Source organism: Tauraco erythrolophus, chromosome 14, assembly GCF_009769465.1.
Source record: "Tauraco erythrolophus isolate bTauEry1 chromosome 14, bTauEry1.pri, whole genome shotgun sequence".
In the NCBI taxonomy this organism is placed as follows: Eukaryota; Metazoa; Chordata; class Aves; order Musophagiformes; family Musophagidae; genus Tauraco; species Tauraco erythrolophus.
In genome coordinates, this window is record NC_141478.1 from 14,811,503 (window position 1) to 14,829,533 (window position 18,031).

Sequence of the window (18,031 nt, forward strand, 5' to 3'; positions counted from 1 at the left end):
AAAATGAACGAAGCTGAAATGGCTCAGTATTAATGTCAGGAGAGAGACAGTAACGCAAGGAAAGGGAGTCAGACATAGATTTTTAAATCCACAGCTGATTTACTTTAGAATTCAGGCAAATCACTTTCTGTTCATTTCCATATTTGTAAGATCCAAGTCTTCTACAGGAGAATTAATTTTTAAAGCAAAATTTGAAGTACTGTCTAAAACCGATGGCTCTGCACACATTACTCTAAGGAACCTCCTGCTCCTCCTCCTACAGAGTTACCTGTTTATTGTGAAAGGACCATAACACTAGCTCTGTACCTTCCTAAATCATTTGGAATTGTATTCGTTTGGAATTGTCTTCGCTCTGTTCTTCGATCTTAGGATGCCTTCACAGCTCAGAGTCCGAAATCTTCCTCACCATGATTCCTGCTTCACCATTTAAAGAGATTAGCCAAGTATTTGGTGAAAAATCCATGTGCTGAATTGCATGTGCCTCTAAAGCAGTTTTTGCTTTCTGGTTTCTAGAACAAGAAGACAGACAGACAGCTTGGGGCTATACTAAGAAAGATGGAAGGAAGAAAAATACCTGCTTTAGCACAGTAGAGTCACTAACCTTATCAGCACAGAACTTGTCTCCAATCTGTTTGAAAACCAGACCTCAGCCACATCCTATTGCAGGAGACACAGGCTAGAGCATATGATTGGTGACAAGGACTCACCCCCAGCCCTAAGGAACAAACTGACTCAGAGACAGAGAGCAAGATAGGACTGTACAGGATATTAGCTAGTCTCATGCTGCATGCCGGAGGGAAGGCTCTGTGGCTGGGACAGAAGATGGCAACTCAGCTGATAAGAGGAAATAGTAGAGACACATACACAAAGCAATTTTATGAGGGAACCTATGAAGACACCAAGTTCACAGCTAGAGGCAAAACCAAATAGTAAACAAGTTTGCTTAGGTCTAGGGCTGCTGTGCTTTGGCATATGCAATTGCAATCCTTCTTTTTCAGTTTGATTACTTTGTGTTTCCTGCCCATGTGACTTTTTTCCCCATGGGCTGCATTTCTTTCACTGAAGACAGCTTTTTCCTGGCAGAGCACTGTATTGTGAAGTCTTTGGTGGCTCCTACAATTTAAACACGGTGTATTACAGACTGTCACCAAACACCTCCAGCAGACAGATGGGATGCGAGAGCACAGTGATACTACAAGCACTTACAATTGGTTTACCCTTCCCTCCCCTCCCCTCCCCTCCCCTCCTTTTTTCATATCAAGGAGCTAATCTCCTCTTCAAGTACAAGCCATTATGTTGTGGATTTGAAGTGCTTCTTCCTGATCTAAAATGCAGTATAGACTGAAGGTTGCTGGAGCCAGAATCCAGATTAACTATCAAAAAAGAATATTTACTTCTACTCCATTAACAGTTATTCACAGACAGAATTAAGCATCAAGCTGAAAACCAGCCATGCTGGAAGAAGAGGTTTTGCAGCAAACTGAGTGGCTCAGTCATTTGATTTTTGACGCAGATTACCACAGCAAGAATTGTTTCACCAAACGTCTCAACTCAATACCTTAAACTCATAACAAAGCTCTGGTTTGCAAATATTCACATACTTGTCCAAGTTTCCTAATATAAGTAAAAGAGCTGTCATATACAGCCATATAAAAGAACTGGCAACTGTCAGGCATGTGCACTGGTAGAATCAAGTTCATAGAACTTGGATCAGTTGGAAGACACTTCTGGAGGTCATCTACACCAAAGTCCTGCTCAAAACAGGACAAATTACACCAGGTGGCTCAGAGCCACATCCAGTCGAGTTTTCATTGTCTTCAAGGATTGGAGATACCACAACCTCCCTCAACTCCTGTTCTAATTTCTGACTACTTGTACAGTGATAATTTTTTCCTAAAGTCGTCAGAATTTTCTACACACCAATTTTTCTCTGTTGTCCCTTTCCTATCCCTGTGCCCTCTGAGAAGGGTCTAGCTCCGTCTTCTATATACCCTCACATTAGATAGTTTAAGACAGCAGAAAGGTCTACCTTAGCTTTCTCTTCGTAAAGCTAAGCAAAACCAATTCTCTCCTCTCCTACCCCTTGTGCTCCAGCCCCTGATCTTGGAGGCATCTGCTAGACTCACTCCAGCATGCCAATGTCTTTCTTCTACTGGGATGTCCAAAACAGGACTCAAAACTCCAGATGCAGTCTTATAATTACTGAATATAAGGGAAGAGTTACTTCCTCAACCTGCTGGCTTCATTTTGGTAATGCAGCCCCAGGTGCAGCTGGCTGCCTTTGCCACACAGGCACACTTCTGGCTCCTGGTCAACCTGGTTTTGAACAGAATGCCTATCCCCTTTTCTGCAAAATGTTTTTTCAGCCAGTACTACTGCATGGGGTTATTCCAACCCAGATGGAATACCCACTCACACTTGCCCTTGTTAACGAGGTTTAGTTTAGTTCATTTTTCTTGCTGTCAAGGCACCTCTGAGCAGCACCTGTGTCCTCCAGCATAACAAAACCTACCTGGTAATCTACACTACTCTTGATGGAAGCAGCTATTCTGAAAAATCAGGCACCTTACCTTTGTAGGCAGATTTTACAAAATGTACTGCTTCATTCCCTTTGCTCTGAACATGTTACATGCTTACATTAGCAGCTTTCTGAATGTCTTTTGGATACAGAAGTGTTGCCTCTATTTTCTTCTATGGGTTTGAGCTCCTTCTGGCATCACCCAGGCTGTATTGGCCCTCCATCTGACTGGTTTAGTCAGTGCCAGAGGGTAACATCAAGAAGTACCTAGGCCACAGAAGAGAACTTAAGACACACACTTGGACTAAAAACATCACAAGGCAAAGAGACAGTGCAGAAGGACACAGACTGATATTGAACTGAGACAACAGGAAATGTTACAATTCAGTTCAACAAATGCTGATGAGGTTCAGATTAGGAATGTTTAACTATTTTACATTAATAAGAAATCCTGGGACAAAGCATCATAATGGAAATCCTTTCCAAAACTTTGTTCCATTACAGATCAACATTTTTGTCTGACACTGGATGGAAACAACTTTTCTTGAAATAAGTTTCTCATCAAATGAGAATTCTTCTCTAGAGACTATCAAGAATAGTGTAATTCATTGTCAAGAAACATTTACCATGATTTCTCATGAGAGCTAAAAAGAGAACAAAAGTTTTGTCACAGAGTAATTCAAACAGATAAATCTTGTGACACATTTCAAAGGCTGACATCAAAGCAATTTTATGTAGACATTCTTTATACAGTAAATAGTTACATATAATATGCATGACAAAATATGACAGTTTCAGTATTTAATATCAAATCTAAACATAAGTATTCAATATTTTTACACCATTTCAGTAGTCACTTAGCTCAGTAGTTGGTTGCAATAATCCTTACTGTTTTCAGGAACTGGATGAAGCTATAAGCACAAAAACTCCCATTAAAGTTAATGCATGATAAAGTTCCACTGCAACCCTCTGAAAAGCAAAGAGTTATATTAAAAGAAATTCAGACACTGAAGTACATTGAAAGGTATTGTGTCCTACAGTAGAGTTTGATACAGAAACATGATGGTAACTTCAAAAGGCACTCTGAGTTAAACTACAGTAACTCCGGTTACAAGCATTTTAGAATCTTGGTATTGTAGAGTAGAAAAAAACCCCTATATTTATTCAATATAAATTGCTTTAATCTCTGTCCTAGCCTAGAGAGTCTAATCATATTGCACTTTTAAAATATTGTGTAGGCTGTGATAAAAATCTAATATTTACATGTTGTGTTTGTTAAAGAACAATGCATTACTTTGTAAAATATTTTAAGAACCAAGTTTTAACACTTACTCTTGTATTATTAATATAACCAGAGGCTACATCAAATATATATTTTTTTTTTTTATTAGCTCCTATTCTAGGAACATTTTTGGTCCTTCAAAAAATTTGTTATGCTGCACTTGATGATCACAACTGGTATCAATGTTTGCCTGAAACTGCAGTAGTTATAATATTTAAATAAATAAATACACCATTTCTAAAGAAGTAACTGCCTTGAAGTTTTGTAAACAAACTGCTGTGGAAAGTCTGTAACAAGACTCAGTTTGGCATGTTATGACTTTAATTGGCAATACTTTACAGTTATACAACCTCTGCCAGGGTAGAAAAGAGTTTGGTAGGCACATCTTATAAATCAGTCTGTAAAAAAGACCCCAAAAAATACTGATTGTTCCTTAGGTTGTATGAATAAATAAAAATTATCAAAGAGTAACATGATCCACTGAAATCAAAATTGACATTTATGTGATCCATAAGTGGAAAAAAAGAAAAGCAACTCTATTCTTTTTTAAATACAACCTAAAGGAAATCAACAAGCCATAAATGAGTATGTGATAACCAAGATGTACAGGACACAAAGGTTGGCAGAATAAAACAAGCATTATAAATTTATAGAAATACTGCTCTAGAAAGAACTGGTATCTAAGCTGCATCTCACCAGAAGACAATCATAATTAATTTTTCAATCCAAATTCAAAGAAACATTCAAAATCTGTGTCATCTAAAACAAATTCAGTGCAAAGCACTAGCTCTGATGAAATTTTGCTGACATCTAGGTTGTCCTACATTCCTGTTAAAATATGAGTGGTACCATAAAAGAAACATAACTACAGATATTCAGTTATTCCATTTACATATAAATACATGTATATGCATGTTCCAGAAATTCAAATGATGTCAGGAGGTCCATAGGCTGTATTGGATATGTTTTATATAGTACAGTTGTAGTTTACATGTTCAATTTCATGACATACCCAAAAGGCTCTACGCATGCATCCCTCTGCTTCTCTAGAGTTTTTTATTCCATATAAAATAGCTTTCTTTTGGTGTTCATCACAAAAACTGATGGTTTGAGAGAGCAAGGAAAAGCTACTCGCAGGCTTTTGTGGAAAACACAGGATTTGCTCTTTAAGATTGTTATTGATTGATGAAATGATTAAATGTTTCTGTTAAAAACCAAGAATCATATTGGTCAGCTTCCTGTTAGTAGAGATGAAGAGCTGTCACAACATCTAATCTAAAAGCCTAGTTTGTGTAGTTAATGGAGGCTTCAACAGGCAATTGAAAATCCTTCAATTCAAGAAGCCTACCCTTTCTCATTGCCCATAGGCATGTTTCTAAATGTGGTAATGAAACTTCCTTTCCTTCCCCTCCCTCCCCTCCAAAGTAGAGAATTAGAGGGATATCCAGTGCTATACCAAATTAAACCTCTGTCCCATCACTAATAAACTGCATACCTTACAAGCAAAGGTCAATGTTGTTTGAAAGGAAAAGAACAAAAATTAGCATCAAGAATTAATACAGTTCATTAAATAACTACACAATGTGATTTGCCCATAAGTTAAACAGTTAAGCTGCAACTGTACTATACTTTAGCATATACCTTACACTTAACCGTAACTGAGTTAACAGCCACATTTGCCTTTTTCTTGCTCCTCATTCAGCTGTTCTGTAGAGCTGTGCCCATTGGAGCGCACTACCCCTTCTGGGATCCAGGATTTATCCACACACCGTTCCATGCGCTTCATAATGAGGTCAAGCAGAGTTTCAATGGCTTTGCTTACATTATTTCCATTAGCTGCACTGGTTTCAAAATACGGTATCCTGCAGAAGACAAAAACCACAAACTTACATCACACAGTTTATATTCATAGGAGAAAAACAATATATGATTACTGCCACATAGTTAGAAATCACACAAATGCTGCTACTGCATAGCAGAAAGACATTAAGTGCTCAGTGGTCTGAAATGCAAAAGAACTTGACAAAATGGCTGGCTCTGTAGGTAGGGCAGAAGGGTAAGTCTTACTTTACACCATGGAGTCCACAATTTACAGAGGCATTGGTCAGTATGAATTCCCAAAGTTAGGTTCCTGAGGTCTGTTTTTTTCAATTCCATTCCCCACAAGAGATGCAACTACTGTATATGGCCTTGTGCACGTAAGTGTTCTCCTTACTGATTTCTATCTACATCAGCGAGGGTGTCATTGCAAGAGAGGGAATGCTAGTATGGATGTTCCCCTTCAAGCAGGGCAGTAAAGTCTCCTAATGTGGTACTCTCATTGCTACAACAAGCGACTGTTTCTTCTGTTGACACCCCAACTATAAACTCTCTTACATTAAAAACAAAAACAAAACCAAACTCACAACCACCCCTCAGCACTCAGATCACCTATGTCTTTGTTAACAAAAGTTTCTGAGCACCTTGGTATTGAAAATACATCACTAGTTTTCACGATTGTGGTGGACCAGGATGTTTCAATGGCGGGTCTGCAGGCTTTGACCTTCTGCACTGGGTGCTACCCACAGGGTGGTGCTGGAGTGGCTACATTAGTGTTACTTCCCAAGTGACTGATGTAATCACTTCATAGTTTTAAGTATTTCTTACTTAACTTGAAGATTCAATGAGTGGTCAAAAATATTATCATTCACCTACCTCTCCAGCTAAATGTCTGTGAAAATTTACTTTGTTTACTGCCAAGGAAAGACTAACCAATCTCCAGTGCAAGATTATTGCAATATTAAGTATGAGTTTTTAGGCAATGCAGCAAACATTAATCTCTGACAGGAAAAAGAGATATCACTCTGGCCTTTTAAGTGTTCTAAAATGCTTATTCTCACAATAATCTTTCAGTATACAGAAGAGGCATTACAGAAAGCATTTCATTCTGCTTCAAACACAGCAACAACTGGAAGGAAGTTACTTACCCATATTTTTCCGCAAGTTCCTTAGCCTCTTCTTCTTTCACCATTCTTTGGTCTTCCAGATCGCTCTTGTTTCCGCATAATACAATGTCAGGGTTTTCACAATATGCATGCATTTGTAGCTGACCTACCAGCAACAACATGAATAGGTGTCACAACTTAGTGTCACACATAAGGCTCACTACGAACACCACCACATTTCAGGGGACACAAAGTCCTTCAGGAAAGCGACTCTTTAAAAGACAAGAAATGTTCTCTGTTATCTCACGGGACTTCTGCTATTGCACTGAGGAGCCAGAGAACAGGTACCCATTCACTATCATGTTCCCAGTGAGTACACAGAAGCTGTGTATTTGGAGCTTAAGGAGTTTTGCTTGCCAAGCATCTTCAGTGAGCTGCCAGGAAAGGATATACTTCCCTCTTCTGATGGACGATGCGGTTTAGGAACTCCTTCGCCTACATACATCAGCCTAGTAACATTTGTCTTCCATTAAGTTTTGCTGACAAAGCTTCAGATGAGTTAAAATAGAGTTTTGCATAGGCTTTCCACATGCTTAAATTACTGAATATCACCAGAGTCAGGGATATGATGTTCTCTCAGCTTCCTTTATATAGGTTAAGATTCAAGTTCAGTAGGCAAAGCTGAATTTCAGGTAAGCACTAGAAGTCACCATTAGAAGCTATTACAATTATGAATGCAACATTTATTTTCTTTTACTGAGAAAGCTATAAAACCCAGTATTTTCAGTTCTATTTCTCAGTGACACTCTGTATTTACAAACATAGCCCCCTCCCCACCCGTGCAAAGAAAGAAAAAAAAAAAAAAATAAAGAAATGCCATACTTATCCAGTTCCTGACATTCAGAAAGCTTTGCTCATTTGTCAAATCAAAGAGTAGCAGAAACCCCATGGCATCTCTGAAGAAAGCTGTTGTCAAGCTACGAAACCTAGAACAGCAAAGTGAAATTAGGTGGCTCATCTGACAAGTTACTTTGAAAATATAATTACATACAGTCATAAAACTGAGGTAACTTAAGACTGAATTAACTAGAATGAAACATTCATCATAATTGTTTTGCTGATGTAGACTGGATAACAAGAATTGCTAACATTCCTATGGCCTAATGAAGGCCTAAGGAAGTCAAGGAGATATTTCACTCTCATGTGAGAGATTTAGATAAAGTCTTCTGCTATAAAGCATGACTGGAATTTCATTCTTATTTTAATTTCTGAATCTTGATCAAACTTTGACCAGAAATTTGTCCCCTATACACATCAGCTCTTGATTTTAAGACTATCAACCACTAGGGTGCAAGTCTTTTGATAAACAAATAGGAAAGAATCGTTTGAGGTGATTTCACCTGTCTGACTGTCGCAAGACCTCAACATATTTACAGAAATGTAAGGAAAACTGAATAAAGAAAAGATTTAAAAACATCTATATGCATTGGCTGTGAAAAAATAAACTGAAAGTTTCCAAAAGACAAAAAGCAACAATTACAGTTTTAATGATCTACAGTTATAAATCCCACTTGTATTTCAATGGATACTCATAGGAAACCTTCCATCACCGTTAAAATAAAAGTAAGTGCATTTTCCCATCGAGTTGTACAATTAAAATACAGCAATCAATGAAGAGAATTCACATACTCGGTTCCATTTGATTCTAGCTTGATAACAACTGCCTTACTTGCTAGGTGGGGGGTGGAACGTACCTTTCCTGCCCTGCAGTATCCCAGAGCTGAAGATGTATCCTCTGTCCTCGACCACCAACGCCATCTGGCCCATTAGGTCTATACACCTGTAAAAGGTAAATTGGCAAGACTGAGCGTTAGCAGCCCAGCCTCTACAGAACACAAAATAACTGACATCTGAAGTCATTAAACGCAGCCAAACTAGCACTGCTGATGCAAAGATCCCAAGTACAACTCAATCCCTCTGCTTTATAAGACAAAAGTAATATGGGTTGCATTTTAATTTTGCATCCAATTGAATATTTAAAAATAAGGGTAAAAGTGAAACTGGAAAAACAGTATCCAATAGAGTATGGACTCCAAAAAGATATTTAGAGCAGCCATTAAGTTTCCTTAGGCAAGCTTAATTTTAGTATTTTGATTTTCTATTTTTTGCTATTATCTTGTATCGAGTTCAAATTAAAATGTAATTATAAAAAAGCAACAATCGGATTATGCAATCTGGCAATATACCACTAACAGAACCTCATTAGTAAACAGAATATACTCATAAAGATAATGATATCTCGTCTTAGCTGCCAAAAGATTGCTGAAAAAGAGCTGAGGGTAGATCTTATCATATCATAACTAAAAAGCAAAATTGGATGACAATAATAAAAGCTGAAGAGTTTATTCAGCTTGAAAATAACAGATGCTTTGGAAGGATCAGATAAAAATAGATTCATTTATTGTTTAGAACACTTCATGTTAGGTTGTCTTCTTTAACTTCAACTGTCATTGTACCTAAGATTATCAGAGTTACAAACATCTTTAGAGACACGTAAACTTGCTGAATTTGTGGATTATATGATTCAGGTTGTGAAACCTGTATCTTATCCTGAGTTATCAAACATGCAGATCAAGTAAACCTACCATGTTTACTATGCCACAAAAAGCACACTGACTTATTCAAGAGACTAGTTTCACATTTCACTAAGATATTTACTCCTTCCACTACTGTGCTGCATGTCATCCATCAAAAGCCAGTCCGCACAATGCCCATTACACCAACCAGACTTCTGGACACAGGAAATCATCAGACTACTGAAATGTATTTAATACTTCTACATAAGAATGAAAAAAACTTGTGCCAGCTCAGTTTCTCAGTGCAGTAAGGACCAGCATCCAACTGGTTATCATAATGCAGTGCTCAGCTCTGCATCAAAAGTATGTTTGCCTAGTTTAATAATAATTCAGGGGTTCAAAAAACCCCTCTACCTTATTTTCCCCACTTCTCTGGTAGTGGTAACTGCTTAGGAAGCCAGATCAGCTCCATGTATCATGCTATCCCATTTCATTAACATGTTTTAAAACAGTTTTAAAATCAACACTGCAGTCTTTGTTCACTAGCCATTTCAGTTTACAAACAGCAAAAACATTTTTACTACAGCCCAATCCTTCCTTGTGAAGGGAGTTCAACAATAAAAGTGCTACTCCAGCTACTGTGTGCACAACTCACGGAGTAGGTACGCCCATCAACGCTTGCTGAGCAGTTAGAAGTGGTCGCTTACAATCAGCTCTTCTTACTTGAACTTTGGGGGAAATGAGGGTGACAACACACAACAACGATAAAAATAACCAGGTAAAACGAGATCGTTTCCCTGTCACAAGATTAAGTGCCCAGTAACTACTGACTGCACGCCTATACATAAGGATTGGCAGGTTAGATTTTTAAAAGACAGATTCTAGCCATCACTAAGACAGATACCATTTTAAAGTAGCACATGGTTTGTGAAAACTCACCACTCTCTTTTCCCGAAAGTCAATGCCCACTGTTGTGATAAATTTGGAATTAAATTTGCCATCTGTATATTGGTAAAGAAGGCTGGTCTTTCCTACTCCAGAATCACCAAGTGCTAGAAATTTTATGAGGTAATCATAGTCCCCATCAGACATAGTGAGAATTCAGGAGACACCTTAAAAAGCAAAGCAAAACAGATTAGTTAGTAAACAACTCTGACAAGGCTTCTTTTGACAAATGTTTAAAACACAAATCATTATTTGAACTACAAAGCATCCAGCAGTGGGACCAATTCTGTACTCTTTTATACTGGTTTCACCTTAAACTTTCAATTAAGTCAGTTATCAATATCAAATTCAGCTGTGAATAAAAAAAAACCACAGTTAATTTTATCACATTCCTCTTATTACAAAGAGAAGGCAAGACAATTTTAACTTCTTCAGGAAAGACTGAAAAATCAAGGTCAAAGTATTCAAGATATGTGGAACATGAACTGTAGAACTGTTTTTGATCTGCATGGAAATTGACAAAAGCTACTAAAATGTACCAGCAATGCTATTCTGACCTCACACTCACTGTGACATTATTAACATATGCCAATAATTTTTTTTTCCAGACTGCCCTCTATATTTGAATAAAAATTACAATAATTTTCTATCAATAGCTATTTTTCAGTCTTGAAAAAGTTTTTTCGTACCAGGAGGAAAAATAACAAAGCAACATTTTGTCATTGTTGGGGTTTGTTCTGTTTTTGTTTAGAGGACCAATATCAAAGTTTTTGAAGTTTTTATCATGATACTAGTTAATCATTTAAACTAAATCTTGATTCTGAATTGCCATTAAACACCACGCGCATTTTCCCATAGCCCATACACATTTAGGAAATTTCTCTCTCTTTTTCGTGCCTTTGAAAAGATAATCATATTAGATGTAGCCCGATCAAAGTGCAGTAAGTCAGAACATATAACAAAAATCACTGGCAAATGTCATATAGACTAGAAAGAAAAATTTAAGTGCAGTAGTACTTTCCTGTTGAGTAGCTACTGAGCCTCTCTTTCTCCAAAACAAACAGTAGAGAGTTGCCTTATGTTGTTTTCAAAGAAATGCACATGAAAAGATAAGCCTAAAATAACCATTGTAAAAGCAACAAAAAACTGGCATTAAATAGCCTCTTATGAAGGAGGGAAATAGATACCAAAATACAAAAAACAAGATAGATGATGAAATAAAATACAAAAAAAAAAGTAAAATCTGCTGTTTCAACTGTAAGTCAGTCTTTTCGGAACTACTTGTAGCTTGAACTAGATAGAATTATTCATTTCAAGTCAAACATTGCAGTAGTTTGCATCAATGGCAAAACACCAATTCATTTCTTGAACAGCAACTCACAGCTTGAGGTTTGGAACAAACTCGGTATCTCAAGTATGTGGGTGTCAATCACCATCATTAAGCTAAAACCGTAACAATCTTTAAAGCTTCAACTGTATGTATATACTGCTCTGGGTTACAAGCCAGAACTGTGCTCAGTAGGCTTAGCCATGACTGGACTGACCACAATCGAACGCAGACAACGGTCAGAGCTACACCCAGATACTCTCCAACTGAAGAGTCAGTGGAAAACCTCTAACGCTTTTTTGCCATTTCCAGGTTTGAAGTCTCCCTTTCCCCAGCCAAAGCATATTTCACATTATGCTCTCAACAACAGTAAAACCTTGCAGGAAAGGGGTTTTAGTTGACAGAGTTCATGCTCACCAGCACACCACAGACAGCTAATTCACTTTCCACTGTTACGTTTTAATACAAAGTTTTACAATAGAGTAAAAGATTGAAACAAGAAACCCCACAGAAAGAGTTATCAGTGAGCATTTTATATAAATTCACGACAACTGCAGGCCTGCATCAACCACGCAAGTCTGAAAGAGCAGAATTTTCAAGTAAGCAAGTTGAACAGGCAGCCACTCACTGACATAAGAATATTTTTAGAAGAAATAAAAAGCCCTGATCCATTAGACACACTCATATATACCAGCAAAAGGAGCGCTGGGGTTTTTGTTTCATTTTTTAAATCCTTCCACCTGATGGGGAAGGGAAAAAAAAGTAAAATCGGATCATCTACCTTGTAGCTTTTACAAAGGGTCTTTTCATTAAAATGCACTAGAAGAAAGGGAAAACATTTTGAAAAGAAAACTCAGAGGTTTTTACTAAAGACTGAATTTGATTTAGACTTCCATCTCTTCTATGGTGTTTCTTTTGCCCTCAGATGTTCTCCAAAGGCAAAGGGCTGTGTAAGCTCCCCCTCTACTGAAGTACATGTTCTTTCAGCTTCAATACCCTAAATTAATCGTTGCTTAAAAAGGCTTAAATGCAAATCTTAGGGCCAGTATTTTCTACAAAGACAAGCTAGCTTCATGTCTTTCACTGTGCTATTCCACTTGTACAGTATTTGCCTTGTCTAGTTGGTATTTTGTTAGCTAGCTATAGGTATGCAGAACATTTTTAATAAAAGATACAAATGATAATGCCACCCAAGCACTGCTAATTTGTGTTACGAGAAAGCTAATTAATCTTATGCCCTGTGCAAGGCCTTATGGAGGAAGAAACGGCGCTACAGCTCTTACTTGGAGCTCTGAGAAACGTGTTACAGTTCAGCTGCACCCTTCTGCTGGACAGAGCTGGCTGAAAGCTCTGGTTAAAACAGAAGGGTCAAGGTTAGACCCTGGGGAAGTAAAACCCCAAGGTATTCCTAGTGCCATACTTGATTTGTAGAGTATCTGTTTGGACAAACACACCGCATCATTCGGACCACTTAAACCTCGATTCTCCATATGGCTGGTGACAAACACAATTTGCAAATGACTCATAGAGGACTAGGAGCCCTTCACAGAAAGGGCATAAAATGCCTTCTAAAGGATTCGCTTGAGAAGGAAATTTTCTCCTTAGGCTTTTGAAATGCACACACCTTTCACTGCACCCCATAATGTCAATCTATTATTCAAATATCTCCAGGGAGTGGCTCTTGTGAAACCCTGCACAGTTAACCTATCCTTGGAGACATGCGAAGAGCTATTTTCAAAGCAGTTTCAAGCCTTGTCCTCCTCCCTGTACAAATATTTAGAAAGTGATCTCCACCCTCCACTTCCGAGACCTGCAGTCCTAGAGCCCAGAGAGATCCAGCTCCACACAACAGAAATAAGAATATATTCACAGCAAAGCATATTCATAGCAAAAACTGCTGGGGAGTTTTTAGAAGTCATGGCCCTGTTACTATAAACCCATCCCTTTTTTTCCTTACAATTTTACCTTTTTTTTTTTTTAATTAGGCTTTATAGCTTCACACCTTCCAGTCTTTCCTTCCACATTTCTATACATCGTATATCAGGAGAGTGGGAGGTAGAAAAGGAAAAATCAGAGAAAATTGATGATACAATTAGAAATCATCAGGTCATCAAAAGAAAAAAAAAAATCTGAATTCATTTTAGAATGATCATTCTCAAATCTTGCTTCTAAGAGCAAGAACTTCTCAGCTGAAAAAAAAATCACTGATGGTCACCAGTTTAGGCTCTGCATCAAGCCCTTCAGGGTTTTGCCTTTTGTAAATTCCTTCTTGAAGCCCGTTCAGCTCTGGCTTTGCACTTCACCTAGGATGCAGATGGACAGGGCTAGGAACAAGTGCTGGGAAAACTCCACTCCTTTTCCATTGCTGACAGGACCCCCACAGCCATCACTTAAGCTATGCCTGTAAGGCTGCCGCTCTGAAGCCTCCACATACACACGTCCGGATCGCGGCTTGCCAAGAAGGGATGCTCTGCAAAGCAAGTGCTGCTCTTGCCCAGTGGATTTCCTAGTCCAAGGTACTTCTACATTAACAGGCATCAACGTTAACAGGCTCATATTTTTGCCTCCAGGATACAGATATCACAACCCTATTCAAGACTATGGCAGTGTTGTTCCCAAATAAATTAAGGAAATTGGCTTGGCATGCAAGACTTCCCCTGTGCAGTATGGGGACAGGGAATATGGTTTCTGAAGAAACTGGCCTTGCGCAAAACTATGGTTGCTCCAGAGCTGATGGAGGGGAGAAAGAAGGTGGCACAAAGAGATGAAAAAATTAAAACACAAGCCAAAAAAAAAAAAAAAGCACTGAGCTGCAAATAAAAATGTGTACACACACACACAGAGTGTAAATTCAGGAAATCTGAACATGTTCTTAATCCAACAGTCCTCAAGCACATCAATTTAAAGCAAAGTATACCACTTACCCCAAACTCTGCCAAAGGAATACTTAGGGCACACTGGAGATAGTATTTCCAGTAGGGTTTTTCTAGCGCCACCTCTTCAGCACGCAGCCAAGAGGCTACGTGTCACCTGTTTGCATTCATGTTGATGGGTGCTCAGAGATAAAGGGGTGTGCCTCACGTCCCTACGTCTAAGGAGGGTGCTGCCTGACAGCATGGCTGAGAAACAAGTGCACAGTTCACATGTCCCATTTACTCCTAGAGGCATTTCAGAAGAGATTTGTGCATGACCTACCTAGGAGCCAATGCAAAGTATCTGCCAAATCACCCACACACCTTAATACAATTACACTGTTCCTAACAAGTGTCTTCCCACAAAAATGTATTAACAATGGAGTATATGGATCGCAGCTGTTCAGTTCCTTTCACAGCTTTAAAGCCTTCTCCCTGAGGTGCAAGGAGGATACAGCAGTCTCTAAGGCAAACTGCTGTTTTCTTTCTTTCTCTCTTAGAGTTGAGGACACCGTGCTGCCCATGGGTACCATGGTGAAAGCCATACTTACCATAGATTTCTAAAGAAGAGAAAAATTATTCTTTGGCAAAAATTAGATCATAAGGTATTGCGTCTGACATGATTTCAGACCACACCTGCAACACCACCCCATTTCACAAGGAAGCAATGCATATTTAATAGAGGAAGCTTTTTGGGGGTGGGGGGACTTCTCCCCACATTACACCACCTGGCCAGCCTTCCCAAGAGTGAAAAAGCCAAGTATTCTGTATGAAACTACTGAAGTAAAATAATTTGACTCAACCCACTCTTCACCCTCATACCAAGCGAAATGACTCTCTGTACAACTCAGACATCACCCCAGCATCCCAGATCTGCAGCATAGCCAGGCATAAAGCCAGTGACTACCATGGTAGGATATATCACACAACTATAAAAAGACATACTAATAGGAATTTGCCAAAACACAAATACTAGACCAATAATTAATTCATATTTTAAGATACCACAGGATTTCATCACATTATCCTTTTGGGGATGGACAGCAGATGCTTAAGGGCTATGGTTAACTTTTAACAGTGTCATTAAGTGTCACTCAGCTTCCAGGTAGATCTTACAGACAAAGACAGACGAGTTGTGTCTTGGCCTTGCCTTCTTTGCTTGGGAGAACCAGACCCCACTACAACAGGGGACATTCACTAAGCTGTGTCGTAGAGGTAGCAGCCAAACTGCAATGAAGTCTTCACATTCTCCCTGCAATGGAGCCCCAGCCCTCAATGGACGGAGGGAGCGTGGTGAAGGGGTGACACCCCTTGGCATCTATCATAGCATGAGCAGTGTACAATAGGCAAGACAGCTGGAGTCTGCTTAAGAAGGTTCCACTGTATTCATATATGATCACGCCATATTTGTAAATACACCGTGAAAAAGTCAATGCTATTTAGAGTTCAAAAACGCTTTTCAAATTGTTTCCCCAAATACCGTTTTATTCTTAAAAATCAAGATGAGGCTGCGTGCTTATGATTAAAGAGTTGACATGGGCATCCGGGGAAGAGGAGTCCAAATCCCACACAGAGAGGAAAGGAAAATACTGCAGGTGTTTTGATGGACAACATGTAAATACAGGTACCTGGTACATGCATTTGTACAGGTCTGATCCTTCTGCAAAGGCAAGGACATTCATACTAAAAAAGCTTCTCACCAGGACACTACACAGACTTAACTTCAATAGCTGTTTTACGTGTCACTTGATCTGCTACAGCAGAAGCACTGAGAAAGTGATCTGGACCTTGAAGGAACACATTCACTAATCCTGTCATACCAGCACTCCCATAACACTACAGCGAAGCAATAACCACATTCCTGCCTAGTGTGGGTGAGGCGTAGTGAACAGCCTCACCCTGCTCTAAGGCTTCAGCAGCACCTTAATGCTTGTGAAAGTGGTCACCTTCAGACGCTTGCCAGCTCTGTCGAAACAAGGGACAGAGCGTTAAACAATGTTCCTGCCTAGTCCACACTTTATTAGAAGTGCCTTTGGCTAAAAGCTGCCACATATGTACAAACAAAATATAAAAAAATTATGACAGCAATTTTTTATAAACTCAAGTAACTGCTATGCTGACAGAAGAGATTTAATAAATAAGCACTATTTTTTTCCTTAGGAAAATATATGACCTGGCTTGAATTTTGGCCAAAATGACACTTTCTGCAACTTCTGGGACTTTTCTGTAACACAGATAACAAGGAGGAAAACACTGCTTCCTCTCATGAATGAGAGGAAGAGATTCAGTTGCTCTGAGCATTTAATCTTTTGGTTACTCTTTACTTGACATTTCACTGTTATGACCTTTTTAATTTCAACCACAGAGGAATTCTCAGGAATTGTACGATCAATGTCTAAGGATTGTTTCTTTCTTGGAAGGATCCAAGTTGTTTTAAGGGTGTTTGGGATACATACAGGAGTCTGCAAAAATACATGCAAACGAATAGGCTATGAGGCTTTAGCTTCCAAATGCTGATGTCACTTCTCTCTCAGCTGAAGATGCTCTAGGACACTTTGTCAGCTGTCAGCATTGCTAGAACTGCAGAATTTTGCAGAGCAAGAAGAACTGACAGGCACACAAAGCACTCAGAGAATGAGTTATAATGGGAGGCGCCAGGCATAAAATCATGATCCTACCCAGAAAAGGAGCACAAAAGGGGTAAGTGAAGCAACGGGTCTGCAGATGTGGCAAGAACCTTGCACAACAGGCCAGGCAAGGAAACAGCAGATTCTGGATTTTGTTTCCACAGAGCCGGGGAAACTGGGAATGGAGAAGCCAGGAAAGGAAACAACAGTTAGTTTTGCAACTACATCTGCATTTCAGCACAACCAAATCAATGAAAAGGAGGCTGAATTTCAAAGGATGGCTCAGTTACATAAAGGAATGAAAGGCAGCATGGAACTGGAAAAAAATGGAAGATAAAAACGGGAATGTTGCAGGTGATACTGCAACATCACCCATACAGAAGGATCTCTGTGCAGTTTCAACTTCTCTGCAAAAAGCACAGCACCATCTCTTTTCCCTCATCAGTTTCTAACATTTTCATGCTTCGTGGTAAGAAAATACTGTAGATAAATAAAGATTTGCAACAATATCTGACGAAAACAGTTCAACTCCCTGAGAGGACCTGTCCCCTTCCTGGGAACAAGAGCGATTCATAGATTCATAGATTTCTAGGTTGGAAAAGACCTTAGAGATCATCGAGTCCAACCATCCCTAATCCCCATTAAACCATATCCTCAAGTAGATCATCCACCCTAGTCTTAAACACATCCAGAGATGGAGACTCAACCACCTCCCTGGGCAGCCTATTCCAGTGGCTGACAATACTTTTAGAGAAGAAATACTTCCTAACATCCAACCTGAATCTCCCCTGACTAAGCTTATGTCCATTTCCTCTAGTTCTATCACCCATCACTAATGTAAAGAGTCCCTCCCCTACCTCCCCACCATCTTTTCTCAAGTATTTATAGGCCGTAATCAGGTCTCCCCTCAGCCTCCTCTT

General features: G+C 39.0%; 1 protein-coding gene across 3 annotated transcripts in view; it reads right to left on the bottom strand.

Annotated features, from left to right (window-relative positions):
• Positions 1-2,990: 2,990 nt before the first annotated feature.
• Positions 2,991-18,031, bottom strand: part of RAB27A (RAB27A, member RAS oncogene family) — a 47,402-nt gene continuing 32,361 nt past the window's right edge. For 2 of the 3 annotated variants that reach the window (XM_086619968.1, XM_086619969.1), the window contains exons 3-7: positions 10,240-10,412; positions 8,479-8,564; positions 7,607-7,710; positions 6,767-6,890; positions 2,991-5,662 (exon numbers count right to left, since the gene is read on the bottom strand). In XM_086619968.1, coding sequence (XP_086476094.1) covers positions 5,464-5,662; positions 6,767-6,890; positions 7,607-7,710; positions 8,479-8,564; positions 10,240-10,392 — 666 coding nt within the window. In that variant the 5' untranslated portion in view covers positions 10,393-10,412 and the 3' untranslated portion in view covers positions 2,991-5,463. The remainder of the gene's footprint in view (positions 5,663-6,766; positions 6,891-7,606; positions 7,711-8,478; positions 8,565-10,239; positions 10,413-18,031) is intronic. The other variant, XM_086619970.1, reaches the window with a different exon arrangement.